At 38.2% G+C, this 17,482-nt stretch overlaps 2 protein-coding genes across 4 annotated transcripts in view; one reads left to right on the top strand and one right to left on the bottom strand.

Annotated features, from left to right (window-relative positions):
* Nucleotides 1–660: 660 nt before the first annotated feature.
* LOC307030967 (teneurin-3) overlaps nt 661–17,482 on the top strand; it is a 202,704-nt gene continuing 185,882 nt past the window's right edge. The window contains exons 1-2 of the mRNA XM_079667615.1: nt 661–794; nt 905–1,063. Of these exons, the coding sequence (XP_079523741.1) occupies nt 1,027–1,063 (37 nt within the window). The 5' untranslated portion in view covers nt 661–794; nt 905–1,026. The remainder of the gene's footprint in view (nt 795–904; nt 1,064–17,482) is intronic.
* On the bottom strand, nt 12,563–16,232 carry LOC307031255 (uncharacterized protein). 3 transcript variants are annotated; one of them, XM_079668204.1, is made up of 5 exons: nt 14,510–16,232; nt 14,083–14,389; nt 13,838–13,904; nt 13,595–13,633; nt 12,563–13,299 (listed from the first exon to the last, which is right to left on the bottom strand). In XM_079668204.1, the coding sequence occupies exons 2-5, from the start codon at nt 14,159–14,161 to the stop codon at nt 12,885–12,887; spliced, it is 600 nt and encodes a 199-aa protein (XP_079524330.1). In that variant the 5' UTR covers nt 14,162–14,389; nt 14,510–16,232; the 3' UTR covers nt 12,563–12,884. The 3 variants fall into 3 exon arrangements, with proteins under 3 accessions (XP_079524330.1, XP_079524331.1, XP_079524329.1); XM_079668205.1 differs by having other exon boundaries at nt 14,083–14,345; XM_079668203.1 differs by having other exon boundaries at nt 14,083–16,232.

Raw genomic sequence — 17,482 nt, 5'->3', positions numbered from 1 at the left:
TTCTTCCTTAAAGGGCCAGTACATCCGCTTCGACTCGGGGAAATCTGTCTTGCAACAGTGGTACACAGTTTACAGTATGTATTTTACTAACACTGGAGAAGTTCCCTATATCACCCTTTTGATACAAAAAAAGTTTCTACACTTCTTTGTGGAAGTTTGTGGGGAATAGGTTTTCTTTTTTTTAGGGAATTCCTCCATAATTATTCTAAAGGTATTCAATTATTCTGAAGTAAATACGGCTATACAATGGCATACAAGACCTATACTATACAAAACCTGCATTATCTAAGAAGTAAGCACTGAGACAGGTTCCATATGTAAGCAACCAAGAGGAACCCAGAGGAACCACATTAGTGTTTCATTAGCACATATAAGTGTGGTTATTTTCCAACATCATTACCTAGTCCCTAACCATGTTTAGCTATATAGGCAGGCACATATATTTTACCATGCTAAATGTTACATGCTAATTGCTTGTTCAGCTTGTTAACATAATAGCTGTTGTGCTAATTGGATGTTGCATTATGGTCTCCAGCCACCAATGGCAGCACTGAGTAGATGAGCAGGAAAGAAAAAATATATTTTTACAGAAGCCATTTTGACAGCAGGACCAGCACATGTTTAATTACTATCATCAAGGGTTGCATTACAATAAGTGAACCTGAATGCAGGGCCCTGCTTTTGTGCTTACTGGCTCATTGTCATGGCTCAAGGGAATTTAGCAATCTTTAACCAAATGTAATTCACCTGAAAGTCACTGTTTTTAGAGTGCGAGGAAGTTTACTTTCTCTCTGGTGAGTTTGTACTTTCAGCATTATTTCCTTCATGGAACTTATAGAGACTTGAATCTGAAATGAGTGGGTCGGCTGGATATTGAACTAGTTACATTCAATAATTCATACAGGACTGCAGCATGGCCTCTGTAACTTGGCAGTGTTCAATGGTTGCCCTCATGCTCAGACTTGACCACTTCAGCTGAAACCAAGCTGTGCTGTCGGCTTCTTGGGATCATGGTGACATTTCTAGATGGGTTCATTCACTGCGGAGATGCCGGGTAACCAAGGTAAGTGTTTGCTGCTTGTGCTTTTAGTAGAGGTCTTGGCTCAGGACAATTTGTTTGTGCTTGGCAAATGTCAGCAAACTCACTAAGCTGCCCTTGTTGCTGACTATTTCTCTGTCCAGTTTTATCTTTTCTGATGTGTGCTTTACACAGATTCAGTGTGTTCGAGACATGTCTTTTTTTCAGGGTCTCTATGGGTGTTCTGCAAAAGTAACTGATGTCATACTGCATTCTTTCTGCTTCTCTTTCTACAGTAGCTACTTATTTCATGGTATTGATTGAAAAATTAATTTGGCTTCCAAGCTTTTATTTGATTTCTTTTTGATACATGTGTTATGCCTTTGTGCTATTGATGTCACAAATTAATTAGGATTGTCAATATTTTTTTGGATCTATGTGCTCATTTTTTTGTAGGGCATCATTTTGCCTCATTTTGATGACTTTTCTTTTTTTTTTAGGGATGTAAATTACTGTCTTTCATTACTTCTCTGTAATGTGGCTTCATTGCATACTGATAACTATGTTCACACATGGTTTTAGTGATCACATCCAGTTGCATTCATTGAAGTTTATATATCCCTTGTATGAAGAATAACATATTGCTGTATGTTCTTTTTAAAGAAGTTGGCACAATTACTGAGATAGATTTTAATAAGGAATGGCTTTGCTGCTTGGATTGTGAAAAGTTTCTATAAAGACTTTATAAAGCATAACTGTACAACTTCACAAATCAGGCAGGTTCTTGATGTGTCTGACTGATCTTATGTTAACAAAGTACATCAAAAACTAATGAAAGCTGGAAGTCCATATACTAGATGTGATCCAAGTCAGAACTGGATTCTCCAAAGGATGTGTTCCACAAAGGTTTGTCCCTCAGAAGATCTGAGGTCCAATCTGTGGCTGCACCTCTTCCCAAAATGAGATGGTCTACCAGAGACCAAAACTAATTGGACATTCAGGCAACGGTCCCTCATCACCTTGTGAAGTAAATTCAAGTCGATCACCAGGCATATGCTTTCAGACGAACGGAGAATGTATCAGTAGTTAATTAGGATAGTGACAATATTAAAGTTTTAAGTCAATTGGATATAAATACTTCCAGAACGCCATTAAATAGCATATCTACAATAACTACAATTCCCTCTGGCAAAGTTCAGAAAGTAACTTTACTGTGACTCGGTCAAAGTATTGAATAATCAAAGATAGATAAACTGTAAATCATCAAAACATAGAACTGTCCATTCTAGAAGATACAGAAATAGTTTACTCCTGTAAAGAAAACCAGGAAGAAGAACATGACCCCTTTTATTAATGGAATACACTGTAGCCCAAATATATCATGATTGATTACTTTATTTGTCTGCATGCTATAAATAAGGAGCACACAATCAATACAGAAGCCCAGAAAAATCTAACACTCTTTTCACTGTGCATGTGTGCTTCACATGCATAGTGTGCCTCACTCCTTGTTTTCCCTGCTGGGTGCTGTTCACAAAAATAAAGTGCTGCTCAACGTAGAGATTATAAGCCTATCAAAGAATTAACAAATTACTTTTAGATTTAGCTGTTTGGGTTTTGATAACAATTCAAACATCAAACTAAACTTCCCTGGCAGAGCAGTTTTGGCATGAAATCATTAGTTAAGTGTAATCTTATAATTTGAGCATATCAATCAATGTTCCGTCAGTCCTTTCCTCATCTCCTTCAATTTACCTCCTGGGAAGAAGCAGTCGGTTGTGACACAGTGAAGGAAACAGGTTGTGGTGATAAGTGTTGGCATACTGTCCAAGTCACACCATATGGCACTGTCTTGACACTTCATGTCTCATGCTGGGCCTGGAATCTTTCTTTCAAGTTATTGGAATAACATATCCCAGCAGATGAGGCAAAGTGTCCATCAGAGGAGAGAACTTGATAGAATTGGATCCTCTCATTTCTTACCAAACAAGAACAAAGTGTGGGCCATGCAGCGGAAGCTAACAATACAGTGTAACCTTGAGACGTTGACGCCAACAGCGTGCCCTCTTTTACATTATTCATATGAAAAATACAATTTTCACTTATATTTTATTCATTGGTTTTTCCTTAAACAATGGGAAGTCCTTGCGTGATTTTGACAGGGGTATCTGATGGAGAGAAAATGGATGAGAGGGAAGGAGAGTATTATTACTTTCACCTGTGTTATTGATCGAAATTAAAGAACAGCCACTAAAGGAATAGCTTTTCAATAATAACTTCATCAGTCAGCGGTGGCCTTTCATGTTGTTTTGTAATGTCCTTCGGAAGTCTCAGAGGGCACACACAATGTCAGTATGGGTGCAATGGCATCTTAAGAAATGCACGTGTGGATATCTAAATCACCACACGGCTGTACATTATACAGTTTATGTTTTCAGTGCTTGCTGATCGACAGTTGCTGACAGAATGTTGCAAAATTCAGTAAGTGATTACATGTATTGCCCAAGTGATACTGGATACTTAAGTTTGTTATATATGAGTGAATAGCCTTACATTTTTTTACATAAAAACATGAAATAAACAAACGTTTTTTAAGAGTTATTGCAGTGTCTGTTAAAAGCATGCCTGTTACTTCATTATCATAGTATGTGCTTGATCTGTTTAGTGGCTGCCATGTTTTAAAACGTACCCACATTCACTGTAGGTTACTCAATGGTTCTCTTTATAAACTGCAGATACGAGGTGCTAAAATGGATTCCCAAACCTTGATCCCAATTAATTCTAGATTAATATTTACCATCGCTTATTATATCAGCAATTTGTTCCATACCAATCAGATGAAGAAATCCCAGGTTTCCATTTGGAGGCATTTTTGATTACGAATCTTGGATTTGACCAAAATCATTTTTCTTTGAAGCTATTTTCCTATCTTTTATGTACCTAGCTGTGCAACCTTGTGCGCTTGGAAGCAAAGAGACAAGGACAAGGAGAGAGATTTATATTCATTACTTCTGAGTTTGTAAAAACACTTCTGTGCAAAAGGACTTGAGCGCAAGACAATGCCACAACATACGAATCAGGGTTCCCAATTGTCCACAACCATGCGAGTAGAGATCAGAGGACCTAGGATCTTTTTATATTCTGTAGAGAGTAATAATAGTACATATACTCTGAAGGATTTTCAATTGTATAATTCTGAATCCAAGCGACTTGAAAATTACTGCAGGGCCTCTCGACATTCTTTCCCACTCTGCAGAGGTGATTGAAACCCTTAAGTCTAGTTACCTTTGGGACTGAGGCTGAATGTTGGGATTAAAAAGGGAATTAATCAATCAATCTTTGACAGACCTGAGACAGTACCTCTGTTTGATGCTAAAGAGCTAAACTGTTTATCTTTCTCACAATTATAGTCAGCAAATTCTTTGGGGAGTTTTGAGAAAAAAAGATTTGAATCGCGGCACTGGAGGGAAGTGTTCCTGTTCAAATGATATCTCCTTCTAAGCTCATCCCAAGGATAAAATCTCCCCATTCTCAATGATTTGAGAAATCTCTATAACATTGAGTTACTACAATACAAAGTTAGACAGTGTTTTCCCTGCAGATCCAATTATTTTGTTGTTCTGTAAAGGACACGGTACTAAAGCAAAGTTGGTGATTTTTAATGAACGTTTTAAAGGTCCCATGTCATGGCCATTTCTACTGATCATAATTCCATTGTTGAGGTCTACTAAAACAGATTTATATTGTGCAATTTTCCAAAATCACATTCGTTTCTCATACAACATCTCTGTATCGTGTGTGTATTCACTCTCTGTCCTAAACGGCTTGCTGGAGCTCCTACAATGGAAAAAGAGAAATGTCCAACGAGGCGTTCTGGGGCAGCAGAGACAGGTCTTTTCTGTGCTAGAGTTTTACTCGCTACAGGGTGTACTTTGAGGGTTAGTGACTCTGCAGACCGTTTACATGCAGACAAACCTTCATAACGCACAAGGGGACGGGTAATAACCGGAAAAGCATGAGATGGGACCTTTAAATCATATTACGAGAGTTCTTAATAATACTATTATCCACTTTTTTAGGTGTAACAGGACAACCCCACAGATATATAACAAGCCAATATATTATGATTCTACAAACAGTTTGTAGAAACCAGATCTTATGAACATGTTTGTTGTACAAGTAAAACACAAAAGAGAGCAAGCTTATGGATTAAATAGCGTATTGATAATTTTGAACTTCTTCATTGGCTTGTTGATTTTGCTTGGACAGTTTATGAATGTGTTTCATTGAGGTAATACCATCTCAGTAAGACCATTTTTGTTAGATTTTAACACTGATTAGCAAATCAGCATTTTCTAATCATTCTTTGAACAAATGAAAAGCTGAACAGAAAAAAAGTCCTCTTCACTCCTGATAGTTTTCATACTTTATCCTGAATGCCAGCTAAGTCAATTAGCTCTTGTTGTAGGATTTTCCATTGGGTCCAAAACAGATGGTACGAAGGTTTGTCCAGAGACCTGCCTTTGAATCACAGTTGCAAACAAAGAAGTTCAGATGGCAGAATTGAAAGGTTTGTTGAAAAAGGCAATGGATGGGGTAAAATGCCAGCTAGGTGAGCTGCGATACCAGCTGTTATCTACGAGAACAAGACAAAACTCTGAGGTGATGGCTGGCACTGGACGAATTATCCTGCAGAACAGATCTGTCCTCAGAGAAAAGATAACCCAGTTCAGCAAACACCAGTTGAAAAACTTTTTTTTTTCTTCTGGTGAAGTCAGAGAAAACTCCAGGAATCATCATTTTTATTTTTCAGTTTAAAGCAAAGCCAAGGTATCCCAATTAACTAGATAATTGCTCATTTATTTTGCACGTACACATCTCTCTATGTTAAGTTAGTGACAAACCACTCATGCATAAAATAATTGCTGGGATGACTGTCACTTTGTAACTTTGAAAAATAGCGGCCCATCTATTTTCAGTTCAGCAGTGGCTAGCTTTTTTATTATGGCAATGTTTGAAACAAGTCAAAGAACTGCTCCAAACATAGTTTAAAATTGCCTACAGTATATGCACTTATGTTAAAGGTCACCTATTATGCAAAATCCACTTCTTCATGTCTCTTCTACATCAACATGTGTCCCCTCTGTTTAAAGAGACTCTGAAAGTTTCAGGAAAAAAGATTCTCTCTCTTTTTGTCCTGATCCATTTCTATAAAAAACCTGTCTGAAAATGAGCTGATCAGATTTTGGCCACTTTATGATGTCATAATGTTTTTTGGTTTGTGTAACCATTAGCCAATCACCGTGATATACAGTGGGGCAAAAAGTACGAAGCCACTCCTTCGTTGCCCGGGCGGTGTGTTTGGGATCATTGTCATGCTGAAAGACCCAGCCACGTTTCATCTTCAATGCCCTTGCTGATGGAAGGAGGTTGTCACTCAAAATCTCACGATACATGGCCCCATTCATTCTTTCCTTTACACGGATCAGTCGCCCTGGTCCCTTTGCAGAAAAACAGCCCCAAAGCATGATGTTTCCACCCCCATGTTTCACAGTAGGTATGGTGTTCTTTCTCCTCCAAACACGTCTAGTTGAGTTTTTACCAAAAAGTTATATTTTGGTTTCATCTGACCATATGACATTCTCCCAATCCTCTTCTGGATCATCGAAATGCCCTCTAGCAAACTTCAGACGGGCCTGGACATGTACTGGCATAAGCAGGGGGACACGTCTGGCACTGCAGGATTTGAGTCCCTGGCGGCGTAGTGTGTTACTGATGGTAGCCTTTGTTACTTTGGTCCCAGCTCTCTGCAGGTCATTGACTAGGTCCCCCCGTGTGGTTCTGGGATTTTTGCTCACCGTTCTTGTGATCATTTCGACCCCACGGGGTGAGATCTTGCGTGGAGCCCCAGATCGAGGGAGATTATCAGTGGTCTTGTATGTCTTCCATTTTTTCTAATAATTGCTCCCACAGTTGATTTCTTCACACCAAGCTGCTTACCTATTGCAGATTCAGTCTTCCCAGCCTGGTGCAGGTCTACAATTTTGTTTCTGGTGTCCTTTGAAAGCTCTTTGGTCTTGGCCATAGTGGAGTTTGGAGTGTGACTGTTTGTGGTCGTGGACAGGTGTCTTTTATACTGATAACGAGTTCAAACAGTTGCCATTAATACAGTTAACAAGTGGAGGACAGAGGAGGCTCTTAAAGAAGAAGTTACAGGTCTGTGAGAGCCAGAAATCTTGTTTGTTTGTAGGTGACCAAATACTTATTTTACTGAGGAATTTACCAATTAATTCATTAAAAATCCTACAATGTGATTTCCTGGATTCTTTCCCCCCATTCTGTCTCTCATAGTTGAAGTGTACCTAGGATGAAAATTACAGGCCTCTCTCATCTTTTTAAGTGGGAGAACTTGCACAATTGGTGGCTGACTAAATACTTTTTTGCCCCACTGTAGTTCCGAAAATGTGCATTCACAGCAAAAAAATCCGGAACTAGAATTTAGTTCATGAGAACCTTTTCCACCTTCTTTTAATGGGGGGAACAGGTGGGGGATTATGGGAAATGCTGCAATGATCTGTTTGGCATTTCAAGCCAAACACTTCAGAGACATGTTTTGTATACATCTGAGACCTATAATATATTGATAAAAAGAAGTATAATAGGGGACCTTTTAAAAAATGTCAATACCATATAGTCACAATTCTGCATTTGGGCTAATTTATTGTATAAACCATTACAGTACATCTCTTGAAACATCCAGTCATGTCAACAGTTGAGATCATGTTAGCAAATCTGCATAGTCAGTCAGCCACCCAGGAGCTTCAGGAGCTTAGATACAGCTGCATTATTTGTGATTGAATGTTTGAGTCTCCTATAAACTAAGATTTGAGGCCATGCAGTGTTTGCTTTTTCATTCAGTTGAAGCTTGCTGAACAGAGTGCCAGACATGCCGGATTAAACATAATTCCATGCATGCATTTCTAACCAGCAGCCAGACTTCTAACTAACAGGAAGACAGTGCCCAGTTAGATGTCATGTACACTGTTCAGCTCCAGGGGGGAGAAGTTTAGCATATTGTGGAACATATAGCGTGTGGTTTGTTGTCATGATCCAATCCTGTCTGTGGGAAGATGAATTCAAAGGAGACATTTGCAAAACATTTTTTTTTTTTTAATACAACTCAAACTTAAATAATAAAGGGCCTGTTTATGTTTGCCTTTAGGTTTGAATCAAGGTCATTAACACCAATTAACAGCATTACATATTCTTTAGTTGACTCTTCCGTCTTTATCTAATACATCATGTCCTTGATCATTTTAGGCGTTTCGATTATGATTCATCACCAACATGAAGTACATACACATCGTATTCCGTATTCCGTATTCAAACTTGCCAACTTACGATTTATTTTCCGTAATGTAAGCAATTTTTCTCAATACAAAAAAATGCATAATCTCACTTACAGTAAGTCAGTGTTCACCATAATAAACTGTACTCTTTATGTACTAAGGTATAATGCACTCTCTTTTGTATGCTCCAGTTTTATGATCAATGATGCAATACGTTGTAGCTTGTTTGCTGAATATAGGAAAGATGGGAACAGCAAATAAGGAATACTGATATTTATTTTTCATTCACTTAAAGAAGACTCATCTCACAGGAATCAATTTGAATAAAGTTGAACAAAGAGGAAACATCGATGGAAAAGAAAATGGACTTGGGGATTAATTAAACTAAAGTACATTAAGTGCCTTGCAGAGTAACATCTGGGACAAAGCTCCTTAATTATATTACGCACGTTTCTCTGCTGCTCTTTCTATTTATCGAAATCACTCCTCACCGCTCTTTTTGTTGTCACAAGTGATACATTTAAACACCTCGGTATAGAATTCAGATGCACTACTGCAGGTCTATTAAAGTCACTCTGGTGGAAAGGGAAACGCTGTTTAGGCAACGAGAAGTGACAGAACCGTTCTCATCAGTAGCTTTAGTGATCCAGCTAAGTCAATCACAATGTAATTGTGCCTCTGATCCAGAGGATGGGGCTGAAGCATTAACCACACTGTGCTGTTCTGATATTCTGTTTATGCCACAGTGTGTCTAATGATAAAGCTGCAATCTTGTACTCGCAATGCCACACGCGTGATTGTAAATTGAATTGCCGCTCACACCAAGACAACACTTGAGAATCAGAATTCCAAGTAGCTAGGGTCCAGTTGTCAGCCTGCTGATGTGTGTGAATTGTTTGAATAATGGTAAAGCCACCATAACCACATAATATAAAAACAAAATGAGGTAGATGCTGTATCAATCTCCAGAAATGTTCCATGTGTCACCCACATGGAAAAACCCAGGAGCGTTCCAGTACACTGGATTCAACTACTGCAATAACCTGATCGCTAAACATCTTGGAGATATTTTTGGGGGGTTGAGTTACTTCGGAGGAGAAAACATCTTGGTAATTGTATCACAAAACCACAGGTATTATTACTCTGGGGATTAAAATTCATCTTCACGCATAAGAGAGCAAGAAGAGGGACTTTTTCTCGCGTTGGCACGTCTGGCTTTTGCTCTTTATTCCCTACTGCCTGAGAAGGCCTGATAACATGCACAAGTGTCTGGGGGGGAGTAACCTCAGCATGATGAGGTGGGATTCAAATTGTTTGATGGAGTGACTGATTAAGTTTCACTATTTTATTTTTTTACTCCCTGATGTTGCTGTGAAACACTATCCTTTGAAGTTGTGATGGTGGTGCCATTCCCCTTTTTCTGCCAAAGCCACTGTGGATGATGGAAAGGATTAAATTATTTCTGTAGTTTTGTTACAAGCAGGCTCGTTCTTTGCTCTCTGAAGCACAACTTCTCAAGGCTGTAGTGGAAGATATATATTCAGAGCCTGTTTCTCTTCCTGAATATCTAAAAAAAATATGTTCATTTAAAAAAATAAAATAATTGCGATGCATACTACTGTATTGCTGTCATTGCATTAAACATTTCACTTCAAAATGCACTGCTTTTTGTCCTCGAGAAACAGCCCATTATAAATTCGGAGCACAGTTTTAACCTACTCAATGTGACTGTCATAAGTTGAAGAGACCTTACACATTTTATAATTAGATGATATAAAGAATTTATTGTGTTTTTTGATGCATGCATCACAAAAATCCTAGGTTACATTGTGCTTTTAAATGATATAAAATAAACTGAAGATCAAGTGATCATAACATGAGATTGGCTTCCCTTTTCAAAAGTAAAGGTTCAATTAAGTGAGATGAAATACCTTCCACATACAAGTTTCAGAAATACAAATTTAAGAAAAAGGCTGTTGATATTCTACATTTTTCTGATTGATAACAAGCCCATGAAAAGATTAATGTGAGTCCATTCTCTTTCCGACTTAAACCCCAATCCCATCTGTGCCTATTGAAGTCCTAAGAAGGGGCACAGATGTAAACGTTTTTTAGTTAATACATTTTGCATGTGTTGTTGACATTTGCTGCACTAATGGGTATTTAAGGCAGTAGGACAGTGTTTGTTGGATTGTTTAAAAATAAACTACAGTGGTAATGGTCATTATATTGAAGCAAAAATGCACCCAATTTGTCACTGGTCAGCCCATGGTGGCTTATTTATGTATTTCTTTGGAGGTTAATGGCACAGGGAAGTAAGCTTTAGCTTTAGGCTGCAAAGACAAAACTAAGCGATCAATCAATTGTGGATTTTGGTGTTTGTGGGGCAGTGGCGGTTCTAGACCAATTTGACTGGGGGGGCCAGAGGGGCACTATAAAAGCGGGTTAAAAAAACAGTATAAAGTAATTATACAGTAATTGGTATTTGTTTTTGTAAAGATATTTTGTTTTAGTAAATTTAAGTTACAGTCCTTTGTTTCAGTAGTTATTTTAGAGTATTTGTTTTTGTAACTTTAAGTGACAATTTAATAAAAAAACATAAACAGTATTTGCTTCTATATAAGGTAATGAACAGTTTAATCTCCATTGTACATCCGGGTGTCTGATTTGATTTAGTTCCAATAAATCGTAACCTTTTTTTTGGAGGGGGGCCACAGAGGGGTCCTTGGTCAGTGTCACGGGGGGCACTGGCCCCTGTTGCCCCCCCTAGAACCGCCCCTGTTGTGGGATGTAGTGACGAAGAACATTTCAAATATCACCGCTTCATTGTTTACACAGTAACGCAGCTTGGGTGGGCGTGTCTGAAACTCGACCAACAACCAATCACATGAATCTCCCGCCCCGGACACACAAGCAAGCGATTTGATTGGCTAGAACTTGTAATGGCATATGATTTAATTGGCTGACGCTTCCGTCCAAGCTTCAAAAGTTGAACATTGCTCAACTTTTGAAGCGAGCAAAGCGAAGCGACGGAACCACAATGCAGTTTGCAAAGCGTGACGTCACCCCATTCAAAGTGAGGCTTCAACACACGCCGCAGTGTGGACGGGCCATAAGCCATACAGTAATATAGCCCTGAGATGCTCCATGCTATAGCCTACTGCCCTTTTTACAAACCAATATTTTGTAATGAATTTATATTGAAGCACTACAATACATTATGCTGTTGTATAAGTTATGTTTTTGAAAAGTCAAAATACAATGTATCTGATCATGTAACACCCTCATATAAATCGCATTACTACCCAACATGTTATTCTGACATCAACCTTCACCTTCCTGTAGTCCTTTGTGTAATCCTCTTGTGTTCAGGAACTTAATCAGAGCCCTGTATCCACTATTTTACACCATAAGACATTGCGTCTTGACTTTGGGGTCAAGGGCCTCTGTCAATGACTTTGTATCTGTATTGTTCTGTGCTAAGGATGTAACTCTTACCTTGGTCTCAGGATCATGGACAGACCATGTATGTCCATGGTCAGACCATGGTCAGACCATGGACATTAACCATGGACATACGTGATCTGTCCGTGATATTGTCCATGGTTGACCATGGTCTGACCATGGACGTTAAATGGCACCATGGATGAATCATGGAAACCCACGGCCAAGTGAAACATGGACAGACCACGGTAATTCATGGACATCAAAGACGTGGTTAGCCGTGGTCTGTCCATGGTATAGTTAACCGTGGTTTTCCGTGATTGATCTGTGGTGCCATTTAACGTCCGTGGTCTGACCATGGACAACCATGGTCTTATCGAGGCTTGCAATAGTATGGCCGTGGATGTCCATGGAGAGACCATGGTCATCTATGGTCTGACCATGGACTTCCATGGTCAGACCATGGACATCCATGGTCAGACCATGGATGTCCATGGTCAGACCATGGTGCCATTTAACGTCCATGGACAATATTATGGTCAATGGTCAGACCATGGATATCCATGGTCTGACCATGGGTGTTCCACCCCTGAAGTTATAGAAAGCTTACCAATTTGGTCAATTGTTACCAAGGTTGTATATAACAAGACTTACCATAATGTCCACATAATGCTCCAGGGGGGGGAGGGGGGGCTACAGACAGGACAAATTTAACTTGCATCTAAAGTCTACAGATATAAATGTGCTAAGATTGCATTTCAAAATGTTTATTAATATCTTATCATGACACTCTTGTACAAGAAATACTACACAGGATGTTTTTTAACGAATCTCAGAGAACAGACAGTGGTACAAAACTTAATTCACACAATTACATGAAAGGTTTGTCAATCCATGGGAACATTTTACAGTATTTATAACATTTAAGTAGAATCCTTGTCTGCTTTACCACAAACGATACATAACCAGTTCCCTTACTTACATATGACATTGTATGAAGAAATATGTGTGCCAGATATATGTTCACCATAACAACATACATTTTCTTCCCAAATGTACACTTAAGTCAGTTTTCACACTTTTTTTAAGCCTTTTTGCACATGGTGCACTTTCTCCACCATATCCTTGTCTTTCATTTCGGGAAAGCTTCCCCGCATCAAGTCCTTGTATACCAGGAACTTATCTTCCGGAAATCGTGGCTTTGGTGGAGTCATCCGGTTGGGAGCTTTCCCGGACACACTGTGGCTGAGGAGATCGTCTTTGGAGAACAACTGTGTCAGCAGCCGTCTGGCTGCTTTGAAGGTGCTCGTCTCCAAGACGACAGTTGCACGCAGCTCCTCCATGGTGTTGCCATTGTACCGTGGCTCACAAACTGCCACACGCCCCTCGCGGTTCTTTTCCAGTTCGCGAACTCTTCTCTTGAGTTTCCTTATACTCTCCTGTGATTCCGCAAACTGACCTTGCAGCTCGTACAGGTTCTTGGCTAGTCTGAAAAAGAAAGATTGCTTAAAAATATAATGCCGAAGTAAAAACAATACAGACGGAACAAAAATTACATCTACCACAGTCTTCAAATATATAATTTGCTGCCATATCAGACAATGTGTAAACACTATTTTGGAGTCATATAATATTAACCACATTATTTTCCTTCCCAGCAAACAGTATATTATAAAAAGGGAACATCTGTATCTGTTAACAATATAAAAAAATATATATATATAAATATATATAACATATATAATAATATATATAATTAATATATATAATTAAAATAACTTACTGGGCAACATTGATATCCTTTCCAGCTGCAAAGGGAGATCTGTAAAAACAAATACCCAAAAACTAGAACCTAAAAGGTAATGTGTGAAGTTGAAGCAGTATACAAAAAGGTTCACCATGTTCACCTGGTATCAATATTCATTCCATCTTAAAATAATGAATAAACAGATTTTAAACAACATTTTGCTGATTGTCTTCTACACGTCTCTGGCTGCAGTCAATTGGAACTGCGCAAGTAATTTACCTTTTCAATTTATGACTGATATTTCCAAGTCGACTCCAATGAAGTCCAGTGATGTTCAACACTAGACCTTTGAAGGTATGTGTGAAATTTATCAAGTTCAGTCTGCATATTTGTGCATGGTTTTATCAGCAGATAAACTTCCTAATAGATCTTTTCACAATGATAGTGTGCTACATTTTGTTCTCATTTACACACATATACATATACGTATATGTATATGTATATGTATATAATATTAATATTACCTGTGCTTCTTTTTGGTGATCGTTGGAGATGGCGACCCCAGTTCCAGTCTCCTGTGAGCAGAGGGGGAGGCTGTGCCATGCTGTGGAGGTGAGCGACTGCATCTGGTTGCAGCCTTTTGAGGCGACTGGCTGTGGCTGCGTGCTGACGGTGCAGCCTTTCTGGGCGATGACCGGTTGCAGCGAGGTACTGTGTTCCTCTGAGGCGATGGGCTGTGGCTGTATCTAAAACCTAAACCCTCTAAAGATCATATCAACCCTCCCGACTTGAAATGATCAATTTATTAATATGAATCTGAAATAAATGCAACTGGAAAAAAACGGCCGCCATCTTGTGAGATTATCTATTTATTTAAATATTAAAAACTTATTTTTCTTCAAATGGATCATATTTCTGGTCTCTGATATGTTAATAATCAAATGTACTCACCCTCAACGTTGAAAGATCAGTATTTCAATGTGGATGTCAAAGGTTTTTAGCAGAGTCTTCTCTCAGCTGCCGTCCTATGTAAACGCTAGACAGGAAGTGGCTGTTCCGCCACCCGGAAGTGACGCCAAAAACGGCGGAATTAAAGGTAACATGACCATTAGCACTCATAGTGGTTACTCCATGAACTGCAAGCAAATTATAATATACCAAATGTCCGTAAAGACAGTGTATTTAAATTAAAAAATATATAAATCCGTTTTTTAGATTTTTAAAAAATATATATTTTATTTTTTAACTCATTCCACCCTAAATGTATTTATCTATATAAGAGTAAGAGTAAAGTTGGAGTGGTATATATTAAAGTAAATAAATAAAGAAGTATTCTAAAGATCAAACCGTGAACATTAAAAAACTTCTGGTACAGGTTACACTTCTATTGTGTTTTTAAAAAATTCTAATATTTAAAGAGTGAATATAAGCGGACATTTAAACGCCATCACTCAGTAGAATTGGTCATTTGACCTCTTCTACTTTTAGTCTAACCACAAAGTTTCGCGGTCCGACTAAGGTTTTAAGTGTAAATCTATTAAATGATTATGTTATTTTTGAAGTATAAGTAAGGAGGTTCTAAAAGGATTTAATATAAGATATATCTTAATATAAGATATATCTGGCACACTTAATTATATTTGTTCATATTGAAGTAAGGGAACTGGTTCTGTCTTGTTTTTGGTAAAGCAGACAAGGATTCTACTTGGGAGTCCAATATTGTAAAATGTTTCCATGTATTGACAAAATTGTAACCTTTCATGTAATTGTGTGAATTAAGTTTTGTACCACTGTCTGTTCTCTGACATTCTTATTGTATTCATATGAAATTGGCACTGTTGTTTACATTTTCAATGTCAGTCTACCAGGTAAATAGAGCACATGTCCAAAAAAAAATCCTAAATATGTAGTGCGTGCCAAACCCTAATTTTCATGTTGGCAGGGGTATTGCTAATGTCATATTTGCAAACAATTTATTATTTCTGCTGACGAACATGTAGGTCACATATTTAATGTTATTTGATCAGACATTACATTTATCTGTACATTCTGAAATAAATTAAATGTGTCTATTATAAATACTGTATGTTGTGCCTTCATATTTTTCATAAATCCCCAGTTCAGCCCTGTGTAACTCACTACTCCAGGACAAACAAAAAGAGTCAGAACTGAGACAAAAAGATTGGCACCAATATCTTTGATCTGCATTCAACATTGAGACCACAGAAGAACATGATCATTTCATGGTTAGAAATATCAGAATTCTATCCATGTTTTACCATGTTTCATGACCACAGAAAAGCATGAATATTTCATGGATAAAAATATCAGTGATTGTCCATGTTTCACCGTGTTGCATGACCATGGAAAATCATGGATATTTCATGGATGGAAATAATATAGGATTTGTCCATGTTTGTGCATGTTTCATGACCATGGAAAATCATGGTCAATTCATTGCCAGACAAGTGAACATGTTTTTCCATGTTTCATGACCATGGACAATCATGGTCAGTTCACGGCCAGGCGGGTAGTACGTGTTCTGTCCATGTTTCATGACCATGGACAAACCACGGACAAACATACCATGGACACCCACCATGGACAGATCACGGATGTCCATGGATGACCATGGTCATCCATGAGTTTTCCGTGAAACATGGATGACACGAGACCAAGGTGGAGCCCTCAGTCTCTGGGTCGGAGAGGGAATACAGCCCCCCATTAGGGATTGAGCCAACTACCTTATTAATTAGCCTTTGCAGCTTTAGGCCAACCTGGTAACCCATTTAATGAGTAAATAATTGCTTCCTAGGTCTTATGTCATCATGTCTTTTATTAATATGGGAAGTTATCTCAAAATTACTCTTCAACCCTCGGAGTGCCAAAACGAATTTGGAGCAGAGGAGAATTTGGCCTGAAGATCTTCCTTTGGGCTATACATCTTGGAGGATTGGTTCCAAAATAAGATAATTTTGGAGTTGATTCCTTAAGGATTTTAGGAATTGTCGAAAGACTTTTTGACAAGGGATTGTTATCAAATAATTGGAAAAGTACATCCAATTTTGAATATCTTTGTAAGAACTTCTACAAACAGATACATGAAACATTTCCCTTTCAGTTGTTCACACATTCTGCACTTGTTTTCACGATCAAACTACGCCATTGAGCCTAATTGTTCATTACTTAAAACTGTTTAGATGATATTAATGCCTATAAAAATGACCCGACAGAGTACAGAAGTTGCATGGATACTTTATCAGTCCCCGGGGTCAAACTATCAGGGACAGCAGAGAAAATTGGGTATTTCTTGTCAGTTAAATAATTTTACATGTTTACAGTGTGTACATTTGCCCAATTCTCTAAGGTCTTAATGGTCCTTTGCGAAGCGACTAATAACCATCCCTGTTTCCACTGCAAATCAATAACTTGTCCTTCTTGGTCTATAGCCGTCTTGTGATTGATGTACAAATCAATGAGGGTTTTTCATGAAGTTGATGTCTTTGCTGCACTGCACTGGTGATTTCATTTGGTCATTGTGTCAGTGTTGAACTATGTTCCTTTTCAGTTAATCATGCTATGGTTAACTGCGCAATTTGTCTACAACGATATCTGGGGGTGTTTGGATGACTGTAAACCAAAAATGTGTAGTGTGGGAAGTTATTCTACTGAGTGCTATAAGATTTTTATGTTTGCTTTTTTTTTCTTTCAGTTCATTGATATAAAAGGAGACTTGAAGGGAATAATAATCATACATTAACCCTTCTATTGTCTTTGTTCCCCCCCCTTACTTGGGTGTTCAAGGTCAAATTTGACCGGTCCTGTTTTAACTGCTATTACATTAACACAAAAAACATTAATCATCACCAAATGTCATTTAACACCCTTTCAAACTGTAAATATTGTATCAGACTACTGGTATAC

The sequence above is a fragment of the Notothenia rossii genome (assembly GCF_949606895.1).
Source record: "Notothenia rossii genome assembly, chromosome: 3".
Taxonomy (NCBI): domain Eukaryota; kingdom Metazoa; phylum Chordata; class Actinopteri; order Perciformes; family Nototheniidae; genus Notothenia; species Notothenia rossii.
Note: the sequence above shows the minus strand (reverse complement) of the source record. Positions and strands in the feature narration are given on the sequence as shown.

Coding starts and splice junctions, on each gene's coding strand:
- LOC307031255 (XM_079668203.1), bottom strand. CDS start 14,161: ATGGCACAGCCTCCCCCTCTGCTCACAGGAGACTGGAACTGGGGTCGC. Junction 13,905..14,082: donor ATCACCAAAAAGAAGCACAG/GTAATATTAATA, acceptor ATACCTTCAAAG/GTCTAGTGTTGAACATCACT. Junction 13,300..13,594: donor AAGGATATCAATGTTGCCCA/GTAAGTTATTTT, acceptor TTTCTTTTTCAG/ACTAGCCAAGAACCTGTACG.